The 15,481-nt window shown below is 45.7% G+C and overlaps 3 protein-coding genes across 4 annotated transcripts in view; 2 read left to right on the top strand and 1 right to left on the bottom strand.

Moving 5' to 3' along the window:
- c7h11orf68 (chromosome 7 C11orf68 homolog) lies at window positions 1-1,615 on the bottom strand. The gene is made up of 2 exons (XM_040179755.2): window positions 1,455-1,615; window positions 1-1,103 (listed from the first exon to the last, which is right to left on the bottom strand). Exon 2 carries the CDS (start codon window positions 1,074-1,076, stop codon window positions 333-335), a length of 744 nt encoding a protein of 247 aa, XP_040035689.2. The 5' UTR covers window positions 1,077-1,103; window positions 1,455-1,615; the 3' UTR covers window positions 1-332.
- A 730-nt stretch (window positions 1,616-2,345) lies between these two features.
- Window positions 2,346-7,524, top strand: drap1 (DR1-associated protein 1 (negative cofactor 2 alpha)). The gene is made up of 7 exons (XM_040179756.2): window positions 2,346-2,670; window positions 3,305-3,377; window positions 3,892-3,985; window positions 4,339-4,464; window positions 5,396-5,486; window positions 5,616-5,689; window positions 6,244-7,524. The coding sequence occupies exons 1-7, from the start codon at window positions 2,629-2,631 to the stop codon at window positions 6,389-6,391; spliced, it is 648 nt and encodes a 215-aa protein (XP_040035690.1). The 5' UTR covers window positions 2,346-2,628; the 3' UTR covers window positions 6,392-7,524.
- A 3,011-nt stretch (window positions 7,525-10,535) lies between these two features.
- Window positions 10,536-15,481, top strand: part of LOC120822144 (mitogen-activated protein kinase kinase kinase 11) — a 33,312-nt gene continuing 28,366 nt past the window's right edge. For both annotated transcript variants that reach the window (XM_040181553.2, XM_040181552.2), the window contains exon 1: window positions 10,536-12,442. In XM_040181553.2, the coding sequence (XP_040037487.2) occupies window positions 11,692-12,442 (751 nt within the window). In that variant the 5' untranslated portion in view covers window positions 10,536-11,691. The remainder of the gene's footprint in view (window positions 12,443-15,481) is intronic.

Genomic DNA, 15,481 nt, shown 5'->3' with positions numbered 1-15,481 from the left:
TGGTCTTCAAAAGTAGGTTTTATTTGGCAACACTGACCAAACTAATGTAAACAAAACATGTTCCTCTGTGCTTACAAAGATTTCTTCATGTAGGTGTCAACCAAACATTCGAGAACACAAATACTTGAACATAATCACAAAAAAAAAAAAAAAATGTTACGGTCAATTGGAAATATAGTCAAGACTGAAATAATTCTAATGTTACGTTGTTGTTCTTTTTGGCCAAAAGGAAGAAATTCTATCAAAATTCAACCACCGACTCTGATGAACTGCACAGCCTGGCTCCTCTCCAGTTACTCATTCTCCAAAACAATCCTGCCGTTCCAACAGGCTTATGTCACCTCCAGATTGGTGACTCTGCTGATAATGTGGGAACGCCGTGGCACGCGCTCCAGGTCAAATTTGCTCTCATAAATGGTTGGACACAGTTTCCAGCGGTTGTTTCGGTAGATTCCCAGGTTCGTGTACACGTCTGGCTTGTAGGTGAGGCCGCATTTGACCCCTGTGGCACGGATGACGTTCTCCAGCCGCACCACCTCGCTCTCGTCGGTGAAGTCCTGGTTGTAGGCACAAATGACCTGCTTGCCCTCACCATTGGGATTGTGTGGGCTGACTTTGACCAGGGAGATCTTGCCGTCCAGGGCTGCTCTGGCAACACACTCCCAGGCGTGATCCAGCTTGAAACCAGAGTCCAAGTGCATCAGCCATTTGCCCGAGAGCACCCCGTGGTTCAGGGCCAGCTCCTTCACGGTCTGGAAGCTGACCGGCCGGCCGCTGGCCAAAAGTTTCTCCCAGCTCTCCTGGAGACCCGCAACATCCCCGCTGCTGGGCCAGTGGTCCAGGCCCAGCACCGCGATCCACCCCACCGGACTAAGGCCATTTTTCTCATCGCCAAACCGGTTCACCTGCGAGGGCCCGTTGTTCTCCAGCCAGGCGTCGAACTCGGACCTGGGCGTTCTCCTCGAGTCGAACACGATCCACGGGTCCATGTCGGCAGCCATGGCCTCCGCGGCGTAAGTCTCCGCGGCGAAGGGGGTCACCGCCTCGCCTTCTACGGGGGCCCCTTCCTCCTCCATGGCGGCGTCGGCGCTGCAGAGCTCGTGCTGTTGGGGAATTGGGGATTTTTACTAGAGCTGCTAACGCCACCTGCTAACGTTAGCCTGCCGCATTAGCAACAACTGCTCGATAGCTAACGTGCGTCGATCCCTTATCATTTTAACAAATCATAATAAAAGGTCTATCCACTTCGTCTGTGTTTAGTATACAGTCGCGTTTTGGCAAAACACGAAGTTTTATATTGACCCGTCATCCTAATTGTCGCTCGCCAGCTAACTAGCCGATCGACCATGTTTGTCTTCTTGACTAATTTGGAGTTTCCATCCCTTTACAGACAGTTCACAACGTCCATGAAGACGAGGTGAATCATAACACCTGGTCACAGACTCCAAACCTACCCGAGGATGTTGGGTCTGGTTGTCCGGTGTTGCTCCTCCGCACAATTCGGCTTGTCGCGACAGTGTTGCCAACAAAATATCCGGGGAAGTTGCTTGAGGTCCAGTCGCTAAATTACGTTGTCATGTCTTTGCGTGATGACGTCATTACGTATTAACGAAAACTGCGTCATTTCGTAGGATACAAGTTAACGTTACTCAAATTGACTGTGCATCGCGGCAAAAATATGATGTGACATGTTTTTGTTTTTTTTGTTTTTTATTGAACATGCAACTTAACTCAAATAATGGCGTGTGAACCAGGCATCTCCTTCCAGCTGTCTCCGCACTGCAACGCTCAGCCTGCTTTTAAAGCCCCTCACAATATACTTTTGCAGCCAGGCACATGTTCTTTTGGTGTAATTTAGAGGGAAACTGCGTGTATTTTAGCATTTGAGGCACTTTAAAAAAGTTGCTAAAAGTGACATATATATATATATGTCTAAATAGCTAAATTCGCTAGTTGCTTTCAATAAAAAGGTTGCAAGGGCCCAACACTGGAAAAGTTGCTGAATCTATCAATAAAGTTGCTAAATTGGCAACACTGGGTGAAGGTATCCGCCGTCGGGGTTTGTGCCACGTCGCGGTGCGGTGAATTCTGAACTCTGCATTTCACACGCCCTCGAGATCAGAGATCGAAATGAAAACACAGTTGACTATACAAACTTGCTTTGTCTATTATGGCGAATGACCTAAGACGGAAATGAAGTCGAATGGTTCTGAAGTTTTAATGACAAATCAGAGGAGTTTTTCCCTATTCTGTTTAACCTAACCTTCTATTTAACTGTTAATTAAATTACAATATACCACACTTGCTGGCCTATGTGTAACTGCAAATGTGCAAACACTGAATTACTCATCGTTAATGTCATGTAATTAATTAACATTATTAGCTAAAAATAACAGTAACGTAATTGTACATTAAACTTCTGTACAAAGTGGCACCGAAAATGACGGCGCTGTGACCCTGCGGAACCAGGCGGACCGGCCAGGCAACGGCTGACGATGTGCTAACGAGCTAGCTGGGAGCTATCGCTGTCTACTGTGTGTGAGGTGGAGGTGATTTATGTATGACATAGACCAATATTCCAGTATATATTGCATTTTATTTTAAGTTAGCCACCTACGTGATTTAATTATGCCTAGCAAGAAGAAGAAATACAACGCCAGATTCCCTCCGGTAAGTTTAAACTGGGCTGTACCCGGTGTGAAGACTGTACAACGTTAGCAAACTGTATGGAGGAAAGCTAACTTATTTAGCTCAACTGGAATTCGGCCTATTTTGTTGCCGAGAGTGCTCACAAACCAACCAGCTAAAGCGAGCCTGTGCCGCTCAAATGTTGAATGTCCCAGTGCCACGGCACCAACTTCGTCTGCTTTTATGCAATAGACTAACTTACTTTCCACCCGGGGACTTTGCTTTGGTACATTTGAGCCGTGCGGCGCAAGTTAGCGGCTCCACCGGTTCTCGTTGTTTTTAGCATGTCAAGCTAAGCGAGGCTGAAGGCTGTTACATCTGAGCTATCTGTTGTTTGTGTGGGAACATTTAGCAAACTTTTGAGATAGTCGCAGTGCATAGACTGTAGAATATCTCCTCATTGTGCCGGGAATGTATAGTTTAAAATGTGCATGCCATTGAAGTTGTTTATATGATCGCAACGATCTCAAAATGTGTTGTGATTGTTAAGTCAATTTAGTTAACAAGGGCTGGCCATTGATACAGAAATGTCATTTAAAGTGCAAGTTTGTGTAAATGTTTTAACGGCCATTGTCCAAGCAAAACAGACGTAACTCTTCTTCTTTCCCCCTTCCAGGCACGGATTAAGAAGATCATGCAGACAGATGAAGAAATAGGCAAAGTGGCTGCAGCAGTACCTGTTATTATTTGTATCCTTCTTGCCCAAAATCTCCTCTCTGCATGTCCCACGGTTTCGGTCGTCCGCATGTGTTAATTAATTTATACAGATTGTACGATTCATTAATTTTCAGGGCGTTGTACTAAGAAACAATCCCTTGATTTTACCAGACCATTCACAGAACCACGTATCACCTATTATTCTGTTAAAGCAAACAAAACACTTTCTAGTTTGAGTTTTTCCAATGCCACGATGTGCTGCTTTTCTTCAATAACTTTAAACTTGATATCTGTATCGGTTTGTGGATGTCCAGAGAAAAGCAGATATTTTAAGGCATTTTGGGAACTTGTAATGTGCATAATATATTTCACAATGTCTAAACTATGAGTTCATTGACAAACATTTAAGACATTAGGAATCCATAATGGAAAAATTCCTTCCAAGCTTGACTCTCTACAAGCTGTGGATCGACATTCTCTTTGGTCTTATTTCAAATAATGAACACAGACCTCCTGCATCGTAATTTCCTTAATTTAAGATGCCAGCGAGAGCCCTGGAGCTTTTTTTGGAATCATTGCTTACAAAGGCCTGTCAAGTCACCCAGTCTAGGAATGCAAAGACGATGACAACATCGCATCTGTAAGTTTCCGTATCGGTGTGCGTCTTGATAACCAATCTGTTCTTTGTTGCAATGTTTTGGAGTTGGACTAGTTCTAAGGGGGGGGGTCGTCCCCTGCACTGTTCATTATGACCGACCTACAACAGATGTGAATCAGGCAGCCGAATAATAACAGGAATCCATATTAAAGTGATTTGGTTTTGGACATGTTAATCTGAAAAGATGCTTACTTCCTTTTGAAATGATTATACAGTTGCCATTCACATACTTTTTTTTGTGTGTGTGTGAGACATTAATACTTTTTAGTCAACTCAGAAAGCACCTACGTCTGCAGGGCGAGCAATGTACTGATCTACAAGTTGTGTGTCCACAGAAAGCAGTGTATTGAGCTGGAGCAACAGTTTGATTTCTTGAAAGACCTGGTTGCTACGGTACCGGACATGCAGGGCGAGGGGGATGAGAACCACACGGAGGGGGGAGGAGAAAAAGTACCACGCAGGTATGTGTGTGTGTGTCTCGGTCTCTCTTTCTCTCTCAGCAACATGTAGGTTTAAACTGGCTTCTGGCTGCTGTCATCACATATTCGCGTGTCCTTTATTGAAACGTTTTTTTTATATTGGTCTGAATCAATATTTTAAAAGTTGACTGATGCTCTGGGGTCTCGACCCTTTCAAAGCAGAAACGTGTCGGTCTAATGTGGTCCTGTAAATTAGCAATGAACCCGGCTGATGAATTTTGCTCCCCTATGGAGTGCCAACTTGTACATTTTAAAAAGCTCAGGCAGAGTCTGTGCCATGGGGTAACGTCTTCGTCCCGTTGACTAACAGCATACTGTTAAAGGGTCTATGGCGCCGTGGCGTTCTATAGTCAACGCAGTGAAGCGTTCGGGACTTTGCGAAAGGTTTTGTTCCATGTGGACTCCTGATTCTGACTCATTAATCCTGTTGAACGCTTGATTTGTCGACCCATGTGGGTTTTTTCTGATAAGCACATCCACCCACAGAATTTGGAAGTGAATCACTCAACAGGACTCGACTCCTTGTATTGACTCAGGGAGAGTTATTGCTGCCTTTTCCAGGAACAACTGCTACTGTTAAAAGAAATTGCGCAAAGCAAAATGTTTGTCATCCTTCCGATTTTTACTTTAACACTGTTTTCCTTTTGTTCCCATGATTGTGGATTAACCACAGAAAGAAAACAAAACATTGCAGAGAATTGTCTGTCAACATAAATGAACCTATTTCAGATTAAATTTAAAGTACCCGTAAGCTCCCAATACTTGAGCTTACTAAGCTTTTCAAAGAAACTGTCCCTTTGATCATAAGTTGCTGAAAGTAATTTCCCCAGCAGTGTTGACTACATTTCCTCCCCCGTCTGTATCTCAACGATTCACATAACGTTTTGTTCTTTTCCATTTTTATGACCACCAGGGGTAGAAAACCAGGGTCTGGTCGTAAAAATGGTGGAGCTGGCTCCAAAGGCAAGGACAAGAAGTTGTCTGGTACAGAGTCGGAGCAAGAGGTGGGGGTCTAGTTGTATCCTACTTTCCTTTTGGAACACTAGAATTACATATAGAAGAGAAATGCTCATCACAAGCAGAACGATCTGATCGTCACTGGCTGACTGCTGCATTTGTTCTGGCGCACACAGGATGACTCTGAAGAGAGCGAGACCGATGGGGACGAGGAGGATGGCTCTCTGCAGACCGCATCCAAGTTCTACAGGTACGGCCCCAATCTAGGTCTATTATTATTTAATATCATTATCCGATTAATAAAAATCGAATGACAAAGAGCGCAGCTTTCTAGCTTTCTGCAGATGGGTATTTAAAAAAACATTACTCAATGTGTGTGTGAGGAAGAGACCGCTTCCCTGGAGGTGCACCAGGGCAAAAGAGTTTACAAACACTCACACTGCAATGCAAAGGAAAAAGGCAAGACTAAAATTGTTTATTTGGCTGTGAATATTTATGTACATTTTCAAACAAATTGCAAAAAGGATTTTTTCACTTTGCCATTATGGGGTATTTTTTGGCAAAAAAATGAATTCAATCCATTTGGGAACAAAAAGTGGAAGAATTGAAGTAGTGAATACTTTAGTCTATGTTCAGACTAATAGAATGTGGTGTTGATTTGGCAAATAGTGCCGATTGTTGCAGAGATTCCCTAAATAAGAAATGGCACCACATTGATTTATTGATGTTTAACTGGGTGTATTTAACTTGATTGTTTCCTAACATCTGGTTTACACCACTGCCTGATCCCCTCCCCTCCCGCAGCTCAAACGCGCCCCCCCAGTACATGCAAATGGGCAGCATGGCTCCCGCACAGCCCCAGGGCGGTATGGCCTTCGCACCGCCGCCCCCGGCCCCCGAGCCACACAAAAACGAGGACGATGAGGACGACGACGAAGACTATGACTCTTAGCTCCCTCCTCTTCCTGCCACACACACAGACACACGTACCCCTTACAACATTATTTTCAATTTGCTAAGTTGTTGCGGCGGCTGCTCCTTGCAGAGGAGGGAAAGACTCTTCATCACCCCCCCCGGAGGCAAAGAGACGCCATCGCAGGACACACAAAACTGGTTGTACATTGTGTTTAAATTTTACTTCTTTTTTTTTTATTGTAGAAGAGAATTAAATGAGGATGTTTTTTAACGAGTCAGTTGTTCAATTTTGACTATAAAAAAAAAAAGAGAAAAATGGCAGTCACTCTTTTTGCAGTGAGCCCCCGCAGACCGGATAGGTGTAGTTTGTGTTGCTTTGTAGCTTTTTTTTTTTTTTTCTTTTGGCACTTTTCTTTCTTCCCCAGTCCTCCGTTATAGACTCACGAAAGGGAACAAACAAGTTGGAAAAGTCTCCTGTAAGTGGCAGAGCGGGCCGCGAGCCGGCCTCTGATACTCTCGCAGGCTGGGAGGAGTAGTGTGCCGTTGGCTGGAAGTAGTGCCGTTGGGAACGTGTACTTCCCGCCTTTGTCTGTCATATCAGCCCGGCTGTAACATAAACAAGGAAGCAGGTGTATTTTTACTGTAGGTTAGCTAAACCACAGCTTTCTGGAATTGGTTTTCTATTTTTAATTCACGTTTTTATCAAGAGAACTATGAACCTCCACCACGACCACAGCCATGAAGTCAACCATATCAGCGGTTTAATCATCTTTGTTTTGGGGGGGGGTTTTCTCGCGCTGTCGGGGGTCAGTTGCTCCGGCAGTTGGGTCTTGTATTTTTTTTTTCTTTACACGACTATTAAATTCCCCATCAGAAGTATACTGTGACTCTTGGACCATAACTTTGTTTTTAAAGTTGTTTGTCTCCTTTTGTCCTCTCTCATTTGTATTCACGTCACCCAAATTTATCTTGAGCATTTTTTCCTCCCCACCTCTTTTAGATTGTTTTAAATGTATCCATTGGGGAACGAGATGGGGCTCCCATTCACGCGTCAGTCTCAGTATGAAATGTTTCCGAATACACAGTTGAAGTTGACACTGTATTGTAAACTTTTAACATTCTTTTTATTTTGTATGGGTGAAATAAAGTTCATATTTCAATTTAAAAAAAGCATACCTTGTTTGGGCTCGTTGTGTTCCCTGACCGGCTCTCGTTATCAGGCCGATCTACGACCTTCACCGTTAACCACGGCGCTCGGTTTACCAGAAGGAAGATTCAACGTCTCTGAGGAACAACATGTCCCCCCTTTCGCTTTCTTTTATTTATTGTCTTTATTTTGATATATATATATATATATATATATATATATATTACACATACATGAAGCAAGTAACCGGCTTACTTGGACCCCATTCCTCCATCTTTCTACAGTTTTCAAACAGTCCATTTTCTCCCGTCTACCCCCCTCGTCCCCCCACCGACCAAGCAACCCTCAGCCGGGGCGCAAACACAACTGCATCCTTCCTGCAGAAGCGTTGACTCAGCAGTGTGTGTGTGTGTGTGTGTGTTAGGGGGGTGTAGGTAGTGGACTAGGAGGTTGGTGTCCAAACAAACTGTCCGCCATGGGACAAGGGGGGGTCGGGGCGGCCATCAAAGGGCTGACAGAAGGAAGCACACTGTTTTCCACACAGCGAGCCGCAGGGGCCTAAGGTCAGACGGAGTCACTGACCTCTAAACCAGTGGCTCTCAAACTGTTTGGATATTTAGTCCCTTTATGTACATTATTCAACACTTTTTACAGCCAAATTTGAAATCAATTCTTCCTCATCTCAATAGTCGCTTTAATATGACTACTGTGAAGTTTTGGTTAAGCTAACTGAATTCAAACCTGAGCCACAAGCCATCAAAGAGTCTTCATTTTAACCTCATGGTGCGCTGGGTTAACTCTGTTAACACCGCCCATTGCTGCTGCCCCGACATTCACCTTCTGTCTGCAGCGATCCATCTCCGACCCCCATCAGTGACCGAGCCCCACTGGCTTCAGGAGCGACCCGGTTAAGACGACAGCCGTACACCAGTTGCAGGACGAGAGGACGATCCCACACATACGCGATAGAACACAGTCATTCTACCTGTGAGGACGGTCCACTCAGTCCACTTAGGGTCACGTACATGTCATTTATTTATTTTTTGATTGAGACTTCTTTACCAAAACATAACTTATGTTTTCTTCTTTGTAGAAATCATTATGAGACAGCTAAAATGCTGAAATCAAAGCTGCGTTCCAGTTTTGTGCTTTTAGTACATTCTACAGCTGTCTTTAAAGTACGTATTCCTGTTTTCAATATGGACGCAGTACTTCCTCATAATGGGGCACCTTAAACTTTGACCCTTTAGCTTTAATATCTGCAGCTCAAGAGATTCTGGGTCAGGCTGGGACACACTGAAGAAAACATTGCATCACAGGAGGAAGTGTAATTTTTCATTGAGAGAATCTGCAGATCTACTCGGTTGAACCTTTGTGTCCTCATGATAGAAAAGTGGGACTTAAAGTACTCGCTTTGGAAACTTTTAAATGAGCCATTTGACTTCGATCTTAAGTAGAACCATGCAGCAGTAGATTTGACTCCATGAGGGAAATTTCACAGCTTTTCAACCCTGGTTGAGCAAGTAGCCCATCAAACTGAACATTAAAGCAGCTACATGCCAACGGCTGTTCATGTGTTGCTTGATTTTAGGCTTGAAGCTCCTTTTGTTGTCTTTTGTACCCCAGACAACAAATCCCTCCTCACAGGAAGCGGCAACTCGTAATCCTTAAATTAAAAACTTTACTACGGGGGACATTTTTTAATGATCCACTGTCCTTGAGTGTTTGAGCTAAATGTCACTGAATCATAATATCTGAACTGATTCAAGAGGAGGACCATTTAATATGTTGATAGCAGTATGTGATAGTGAGTAGCAAATGGGAGCTAATTGTAATCAGTGGAGGAAGCAATAGAGCTTAATAGCCTGGATTCAGGCAAACCATGTGGAATACAAAACACAAATGTTTTAATACAGTGGAAAAACAACAACCACTGAAACGTAAATACATATGTGGCTGCATCAAAAATGCCTGGACAGTTGGATACCAGTTGGAAATCAGGAACAGGAGCTTTCCTGTTCCTGATTTCCAACTGTCTGTTGCCCTTTGTCAAATGTTTTTGAGCATTTTTCCTTTTCAGGTTACCTGTTCCTACCGAAACCTCTTCAACCGTGATTTTAACAAGTAGGACCTCTCAAGTGTATAGATTTAACGTTTATAAATAAAACATTTGCTAAATTGTGTGTTGTGGTAAAGAGAATATCAATAAAAAATTAAATGTTTAATCCCAAACATTCACGTCTTGTTTATTTCAACACCATGGTGATTCCTACCACTATAATGTTTATTGTTTTAATTTGAAGGTAAGCACTTCCCTTGAATTGTAGCTTTCTGCTACTTTGACCTGCTTACTTTCGAGCCAAGAATCAGTTGTGATTGTTAGCGTCACTTAGCAGGAAAAATATTCATGGAAAAAATACATTCAAAATAAAAGTCTTGAATTCTCAATAGATGGCTCGCAGACAAGCACCTTATTACTAATCCATAGCTACCAAAACAATATGATTCACCTTTACTGAAAAAACCGTTGCACTGTAAAATTGTGCCTTTTAGTTTCAAGTCTGAAACGTTGCTACAACTTGATAGGATCCGTCACTGTGCTTAAAATCAGTGGTGCATCCGCATCAGGATGTATATATATATATATATATATATATATATATATATATATATATATATATATATATATATATATATATATATATATATGAACTGGTGATCACATACTTAGTGACCTCTTTTTAATTATGTATCTGCATTCTCGTCCATAACATGCACAATATACTTGTATTTAACCATACAATCGGTTTTAACAAAAGTATGTAGTATGATTTGAGCTCGCTTAATAATCACACACGTATATATATATATATATATATATATATATATATATATATATATATATATATATATATATATATATATATATATACATGACTATACGAATAATAACGAATAATATATACGAATAATAACAGTGCCCAGTGTTTCGCATCTAAAACCTTCGCTTCTGACTCGCGATTTACTTTGACAGCCCCAACCGGATACGTGACTGCGTACCGCACGTCACTTCACCGTCATCTGACTCTTTTCCTGTCGGGAGAGAAAGAAGTTTTGAAACCACACCCTCTGCTGACTGTAAGCAGACGTAGAAGTTGCTCAAAGTCCGGACGAGCGAGGAAGAGCAATATTCTAAGAAGTCACGATGGAGTTGCTGCGCCGTTTGGACCCCGAGTGGAACCGCGCGAGCTCACGCGCTGGACCCCGACCAGGGAACTAACGGGACCCGTCTCCGCTGCGCGTGTCTCTGCGGGAAGTGAAGCGGGCTCTGGAGAGCTCTTCCTGTTCCAAAAGCTGTCGCGTCCTACGTGTTTGTGTCGCGAGAAAGCCCAGCTCGCCGCGTGCGTTCGTGCGTGTGATAACGCCGCCGGAATGGAGACCGTCGCCCGACGGGATGCGGGGATTTCTTGCGGGGGCGCCGCACATTTGCGGTCCGACGCGGTTTTGTGAGAGCTCCGTCTGCTAACTCGCTGAGCCCTGGAACTTGTCCTTAAAACACTGGCAGGACTGAATGCTCCTTTTCCTGCTATTCTTCTCCGCCTCGCTGCGCTTCCTGCTTTGTGGTGGCCGCTGGACTTAATGGCTAAAAATACACAAAAGCTTCAGATGGACAGCTGAACCGTCGTTAGGAACTCTGAAGTTATTTTGTCCAACAAACTCTGGGTAGTGCCATCATTGTCTCTGCACACCGGTCCTCCGAGACTCAACAGGTGGCTGACTGAGGAGGAGGAGAGCTGAAGGGACCGTGTGCTCCAGCCATGTTGGGGACTCCACGCGTCACTTGAAAGGAGACAGACTCTTGTCTTTCTGACCCCTGAACACAACACTCCTCCAATCGTGCATCCTGTGTTTTCCAGTGTGTAGGGGGTGAAGGGGGGGGGGGGGGGGGTTGTGAGGCTGTGCATGTAATGTCCAGACAGATGAGAGACTCCCACCGCTCAACCATCTCTGATTCCTCTCCCGCCGCCCGCCCGTTGGTCGAGCTTCTGAACACATTTCGCTGGTCCCTGATGAACCAACAAAACAGACAGGAAAGGGAGCGAGGCGCAATAAAGTACTCCTTTGTACTTTATTTTCCAACCCTTTGCGGCGCACAATCCGATCCGGTGTAGACATCTGCTGGAGGCTCCATGGAGCCACTGAAGAACATATTTAGTCGTGGCCACCTGTCCAACTGGAAGAATTTAGAGGCCTCGCAAAAAGGCAACTTCACGAACCCCGTGTGGACGGCCCTGTTCGACTACGAGGCGTCTTGCAAAGATGAGCTCACCTTGCGTAAGGGCGACCTCGTGGAGGTCCTGTCCCTGGACTCTGAGATATCGGGGGACGAGGGCTGGTGGGCGGGGAAAGTCAACAACAAGGTGGGCATCTTCCCGTCCAACTACGGCTCTTTCAAGCCCAGCGAGTATGGGAAGCTCCCAGAAGTGGTCGGCGAGCTCAGCCCCGCCGTGGTCGCCCAGTTCGAACCCGACGTCCTGGACTTCCGAGAGCTGAGCCTGGAGGAGGTCATCGGGGTCGGGGGCTTCGGGAAGGTTTATCGCGGTACGTGGAGAGGCGGCCTGGTGGCCGTGAAGGCCGCCCGCCAGGACCCGGACGAGGATATCAGTGTGACGGCGCAGAACGTCCGGCAGGAGGCGCGTCTGTTCGCCATGCTCACGCATCCCAACATCATCTCCCTGAAAGGCGTCTGCCTGGCGGAGCCCAACCTGTGCCTCATCATGGAGTACGCGTCGGGCGGGCCGCTGAGCCGGGCGCTGGCCGGCCGCCGGATACCCCCGCACATCCTGGTCAACTGGGCCGTGCAGATCGCCAGAGGGATGCTGTACCTCCACTGCGAGGCCATCGTCCCCGTCATCCATCGGGATCTGAAGTCCAACAATAGTAAGTCTTCCGGCCCAACCGTGCGAGCCAATCCTCCCCCATTGTTGGCGTCAGATGGATGACCGTGGTGGGCCTGGGCGTAGTTACCGGCCCTGCTGAGGGGTGTGCAACGCGCACCATGGCAGTGACCGAACACTGTGTGCTACACACACACACACACTCACAAGGCCACATCTAGAACAAAGGCAACCTTTTTAACTCCCTCGGCGTGGCGTGCTCCGGTAGAATTATTAACTCCAACTCTGTCAAATTGGATAATCCCTCTACTTTTGATCCTGTGCCATAAATGGTACAGTCCAAGCCTTTGTCTCTGGGTAATACTTATCTATTTATTCAAGATCAGTACATTTATGGTAGAAGAAAACATTGTTTTTAGTGGGAAGCTCAGTCATGTGACTTTCCAAAATGTAGGCTGAGGCGCAGCAGTAACGCGTTGTCGACGGCCCAAAAGACGAAGTTCTGAGCTGGGGTCAGAAACCCAAGACGAGGCACTGTCACAACTCCCACTGTGGACTTTGATGCCGTCGGGGGGGGGGGGGGGGGGGTGACAGGGCAGTCATGTAGGTGCTTGTTTAACCTTGTTAAACTGCAGTGTCTCTGATGAGGATTTCTCTACACCCCCCCTCCCCCCCTACACACATAAGATTGATCGAGCCAAGGGGTCGAGCTGATGGTTGCTCCGGGTTGGACTGATGCTGCCAAACACTCTAGGAAGGACTGTAGGTTCTGAGGATGTGGCTCGCTTAGTCCCTCAGTCCACACTAAGTTTATGCTAAGCATCCCAATTGAGCACAGCCTAAGAATATCTTCCTCCCAGGCTCCGCTCTACTCTTCCTCCCCCGAACCTCTCAGCATCTGCTCACACTTTGTTTCCCCCGTGTGTCGGGTGCTTTCCTGATAAGACCTCTCCATGGAAAATAATCCCCTGGAAATATATTGATACAATACAATTCTCCCGTAGCGGCAAAAGAAAGTTGGGTTTCGGGAACATTTGTGTGTGTGTGTGTGTGTGTGTGGGCCGAGGCAAACCCAACCCCTGTCTCGGTGCGCCTGGAGATGGTATCGCTCTCCTGCTTCTTTGCTCTGTCTCTCCTGCTTTGTCCCCGGCCTGCCTCGACATGTCCCCACACAGCCAGAACCCTGCTGTGCCGTCCGGCCATATCCTGTTGTGGTGGATCTTGAGGGAGAGGGGGGGGGGGTAGGTTTAGGATGCCAACGGGCCGGTTTAACACACAGGTGTGAGATGACGGTCATTTTAAGCAACATGAACCAGGTGACACTGCTTGTGCTTGTCCTCGCATTGTGGAGCGTTTTCCTACAGAATGCCAAAAACAAGTTCTTCTTTCAGTAGCTGACGTGTAGCGTTGGCGTTCTGCAGTCGTGGACCAGATAAAATCTGTCACAAGACCTGCTTCAAAATTGCGGCCTAAATTGGACCACAATACAAAAGAGATGTGTTCACTAACCGAAAAGTAGAAAACATGGATGGCACAACAGGGAGGTTGAGAGAAAGCAGTTTTTCCAGAGAGAACTCTTTAGTGACCACCAGATTCCACATCTGGCCAGCTGTTGGTGATGGACTACAGAGAATCTTCATTATCCCTGAACGGCTTTTAAAGGGGAACTAAATGTTGCAGCTGATGACCAGCCGAGCGCTTTGATATGTTTTTAGAAGATGCTGATGAATCATAAATGCAATTCCAGCGAAAGTGAAAGCAGAACAGAGAGCAGAGGAGCTGGCGTTGTCATAGATACAGAGATGAGTCTGGGGACACTTCACACCTTCTGCACACCTTCTGCACCCGGTCATCCACCGTGTGGCAGCAGCAGCGTCTCAGTATGCAGGGGTTATAGTAAGGAGCTCTTTAAAGCCTCGCATATCTGCAGGGGACACTGCTGCGGTTTCCTTTTTATCAAAACGTTTTCAACCCATCGAGCCCAGTGGCCTCACAAAGTGACTTCTATGACATTCATTGAAGTAAAAACACTTCAACACCCGAAATTAGAGGCGGTAGGGGAAAGTGCTGAGCTCAGCACCCACTGGGCTCCAGCTCACAGGCTTTTTTCTCAGGAAGAAGATCTTCGGTCTTCTTTTTGTCGTCTTCTTTTTCACAAGGGGACAGACATCCGATACATTCCACCACCAGCATGTTTTCTTTCAGGGCAGCTCTTTCCAAAGTGTGTGTGTGTGTGTGCGCGCGTTCCTGTTACCACTGCGCGCGCACACACACACACACACACACACACACACATTGCCCTGTTCAGCAGAAATCATAGGGGCCATTTAGACATTTCAGTTTGGGAGGGAATGGGGGGGGATTTTTACCTCGATGCATTGTAAACATGCACCTGTATTCCTTTAGGTAGCAGCATCACCTCAGAGCATGTGTGCAAACAACAGCAAACACACTGGCTGTTAAAGAGAGACCCAAACCGACAGACTGCCACATTACCATTTACATGTGCTTCACCTCAGCAGTGCACTTTAATGACTTAAAGTTGTATTTAAAGACAAAATATGAAATGCAGTACACACAATAAGTTGTCCGTGAGATCCGGACACCTGGCGTTGCTCTCTGTCAGCACCTGTGGATGATGCTAACTACCATCATCACCCATAAATGCACGTCAATACGTCCCTTGTTTGAGGGTCCTTGGTTTAGCAGCACCTCAGCCTTTATGTCCTCATGCACCGGTACGTATATTAAGATTCATATCAACATGTTGGTGACATACGAGAAGCTCAGAGTTCTGATGAATTGAAGGAGTGAATGCTGCGTTCACAGCGTACAGGTGATACAACTCATGCGTGGGCAATAATACCGTTCTGTCGTATAACTTTTAAGACACTGCAGGTCATCAGTGTGCTGATGTGTCCCTGACCTACATGTCAACTCATGGTCGTGAGGACACACCTGGCGAAGCATGACTTGAGGCCTTTTTTAAAAGTCAGCGTTGTGAGGCCGTTATTTCAGCCTCCTGTTTATTTGTTTGTTATAAAATAGTTTATTTTTGGTTCCTAACTTTCTATTAATCCAG

Source organism: Gasterosteus aculeatus, chromosome 7 (genome assembly GCF_964276395.1).
Source record: "Gasterosteus aculeatus chromosome 7, fGasAcu3.hap1.1, whole genome shotgun sequence".
NCBI classification, from domain to species: domain Eukaryota; kingdom Metazoa; phylum Chordata; class Actinopteri; order Perciformes; family Gasterosteidae; genus Gasterosteus; species Gasterosteus aculeatus.
The sequence above is the reverse complement of the archived record's forward strand: the minus strand, read 5'-3'. Positions and strand labels throughout refer to the sequence as shown.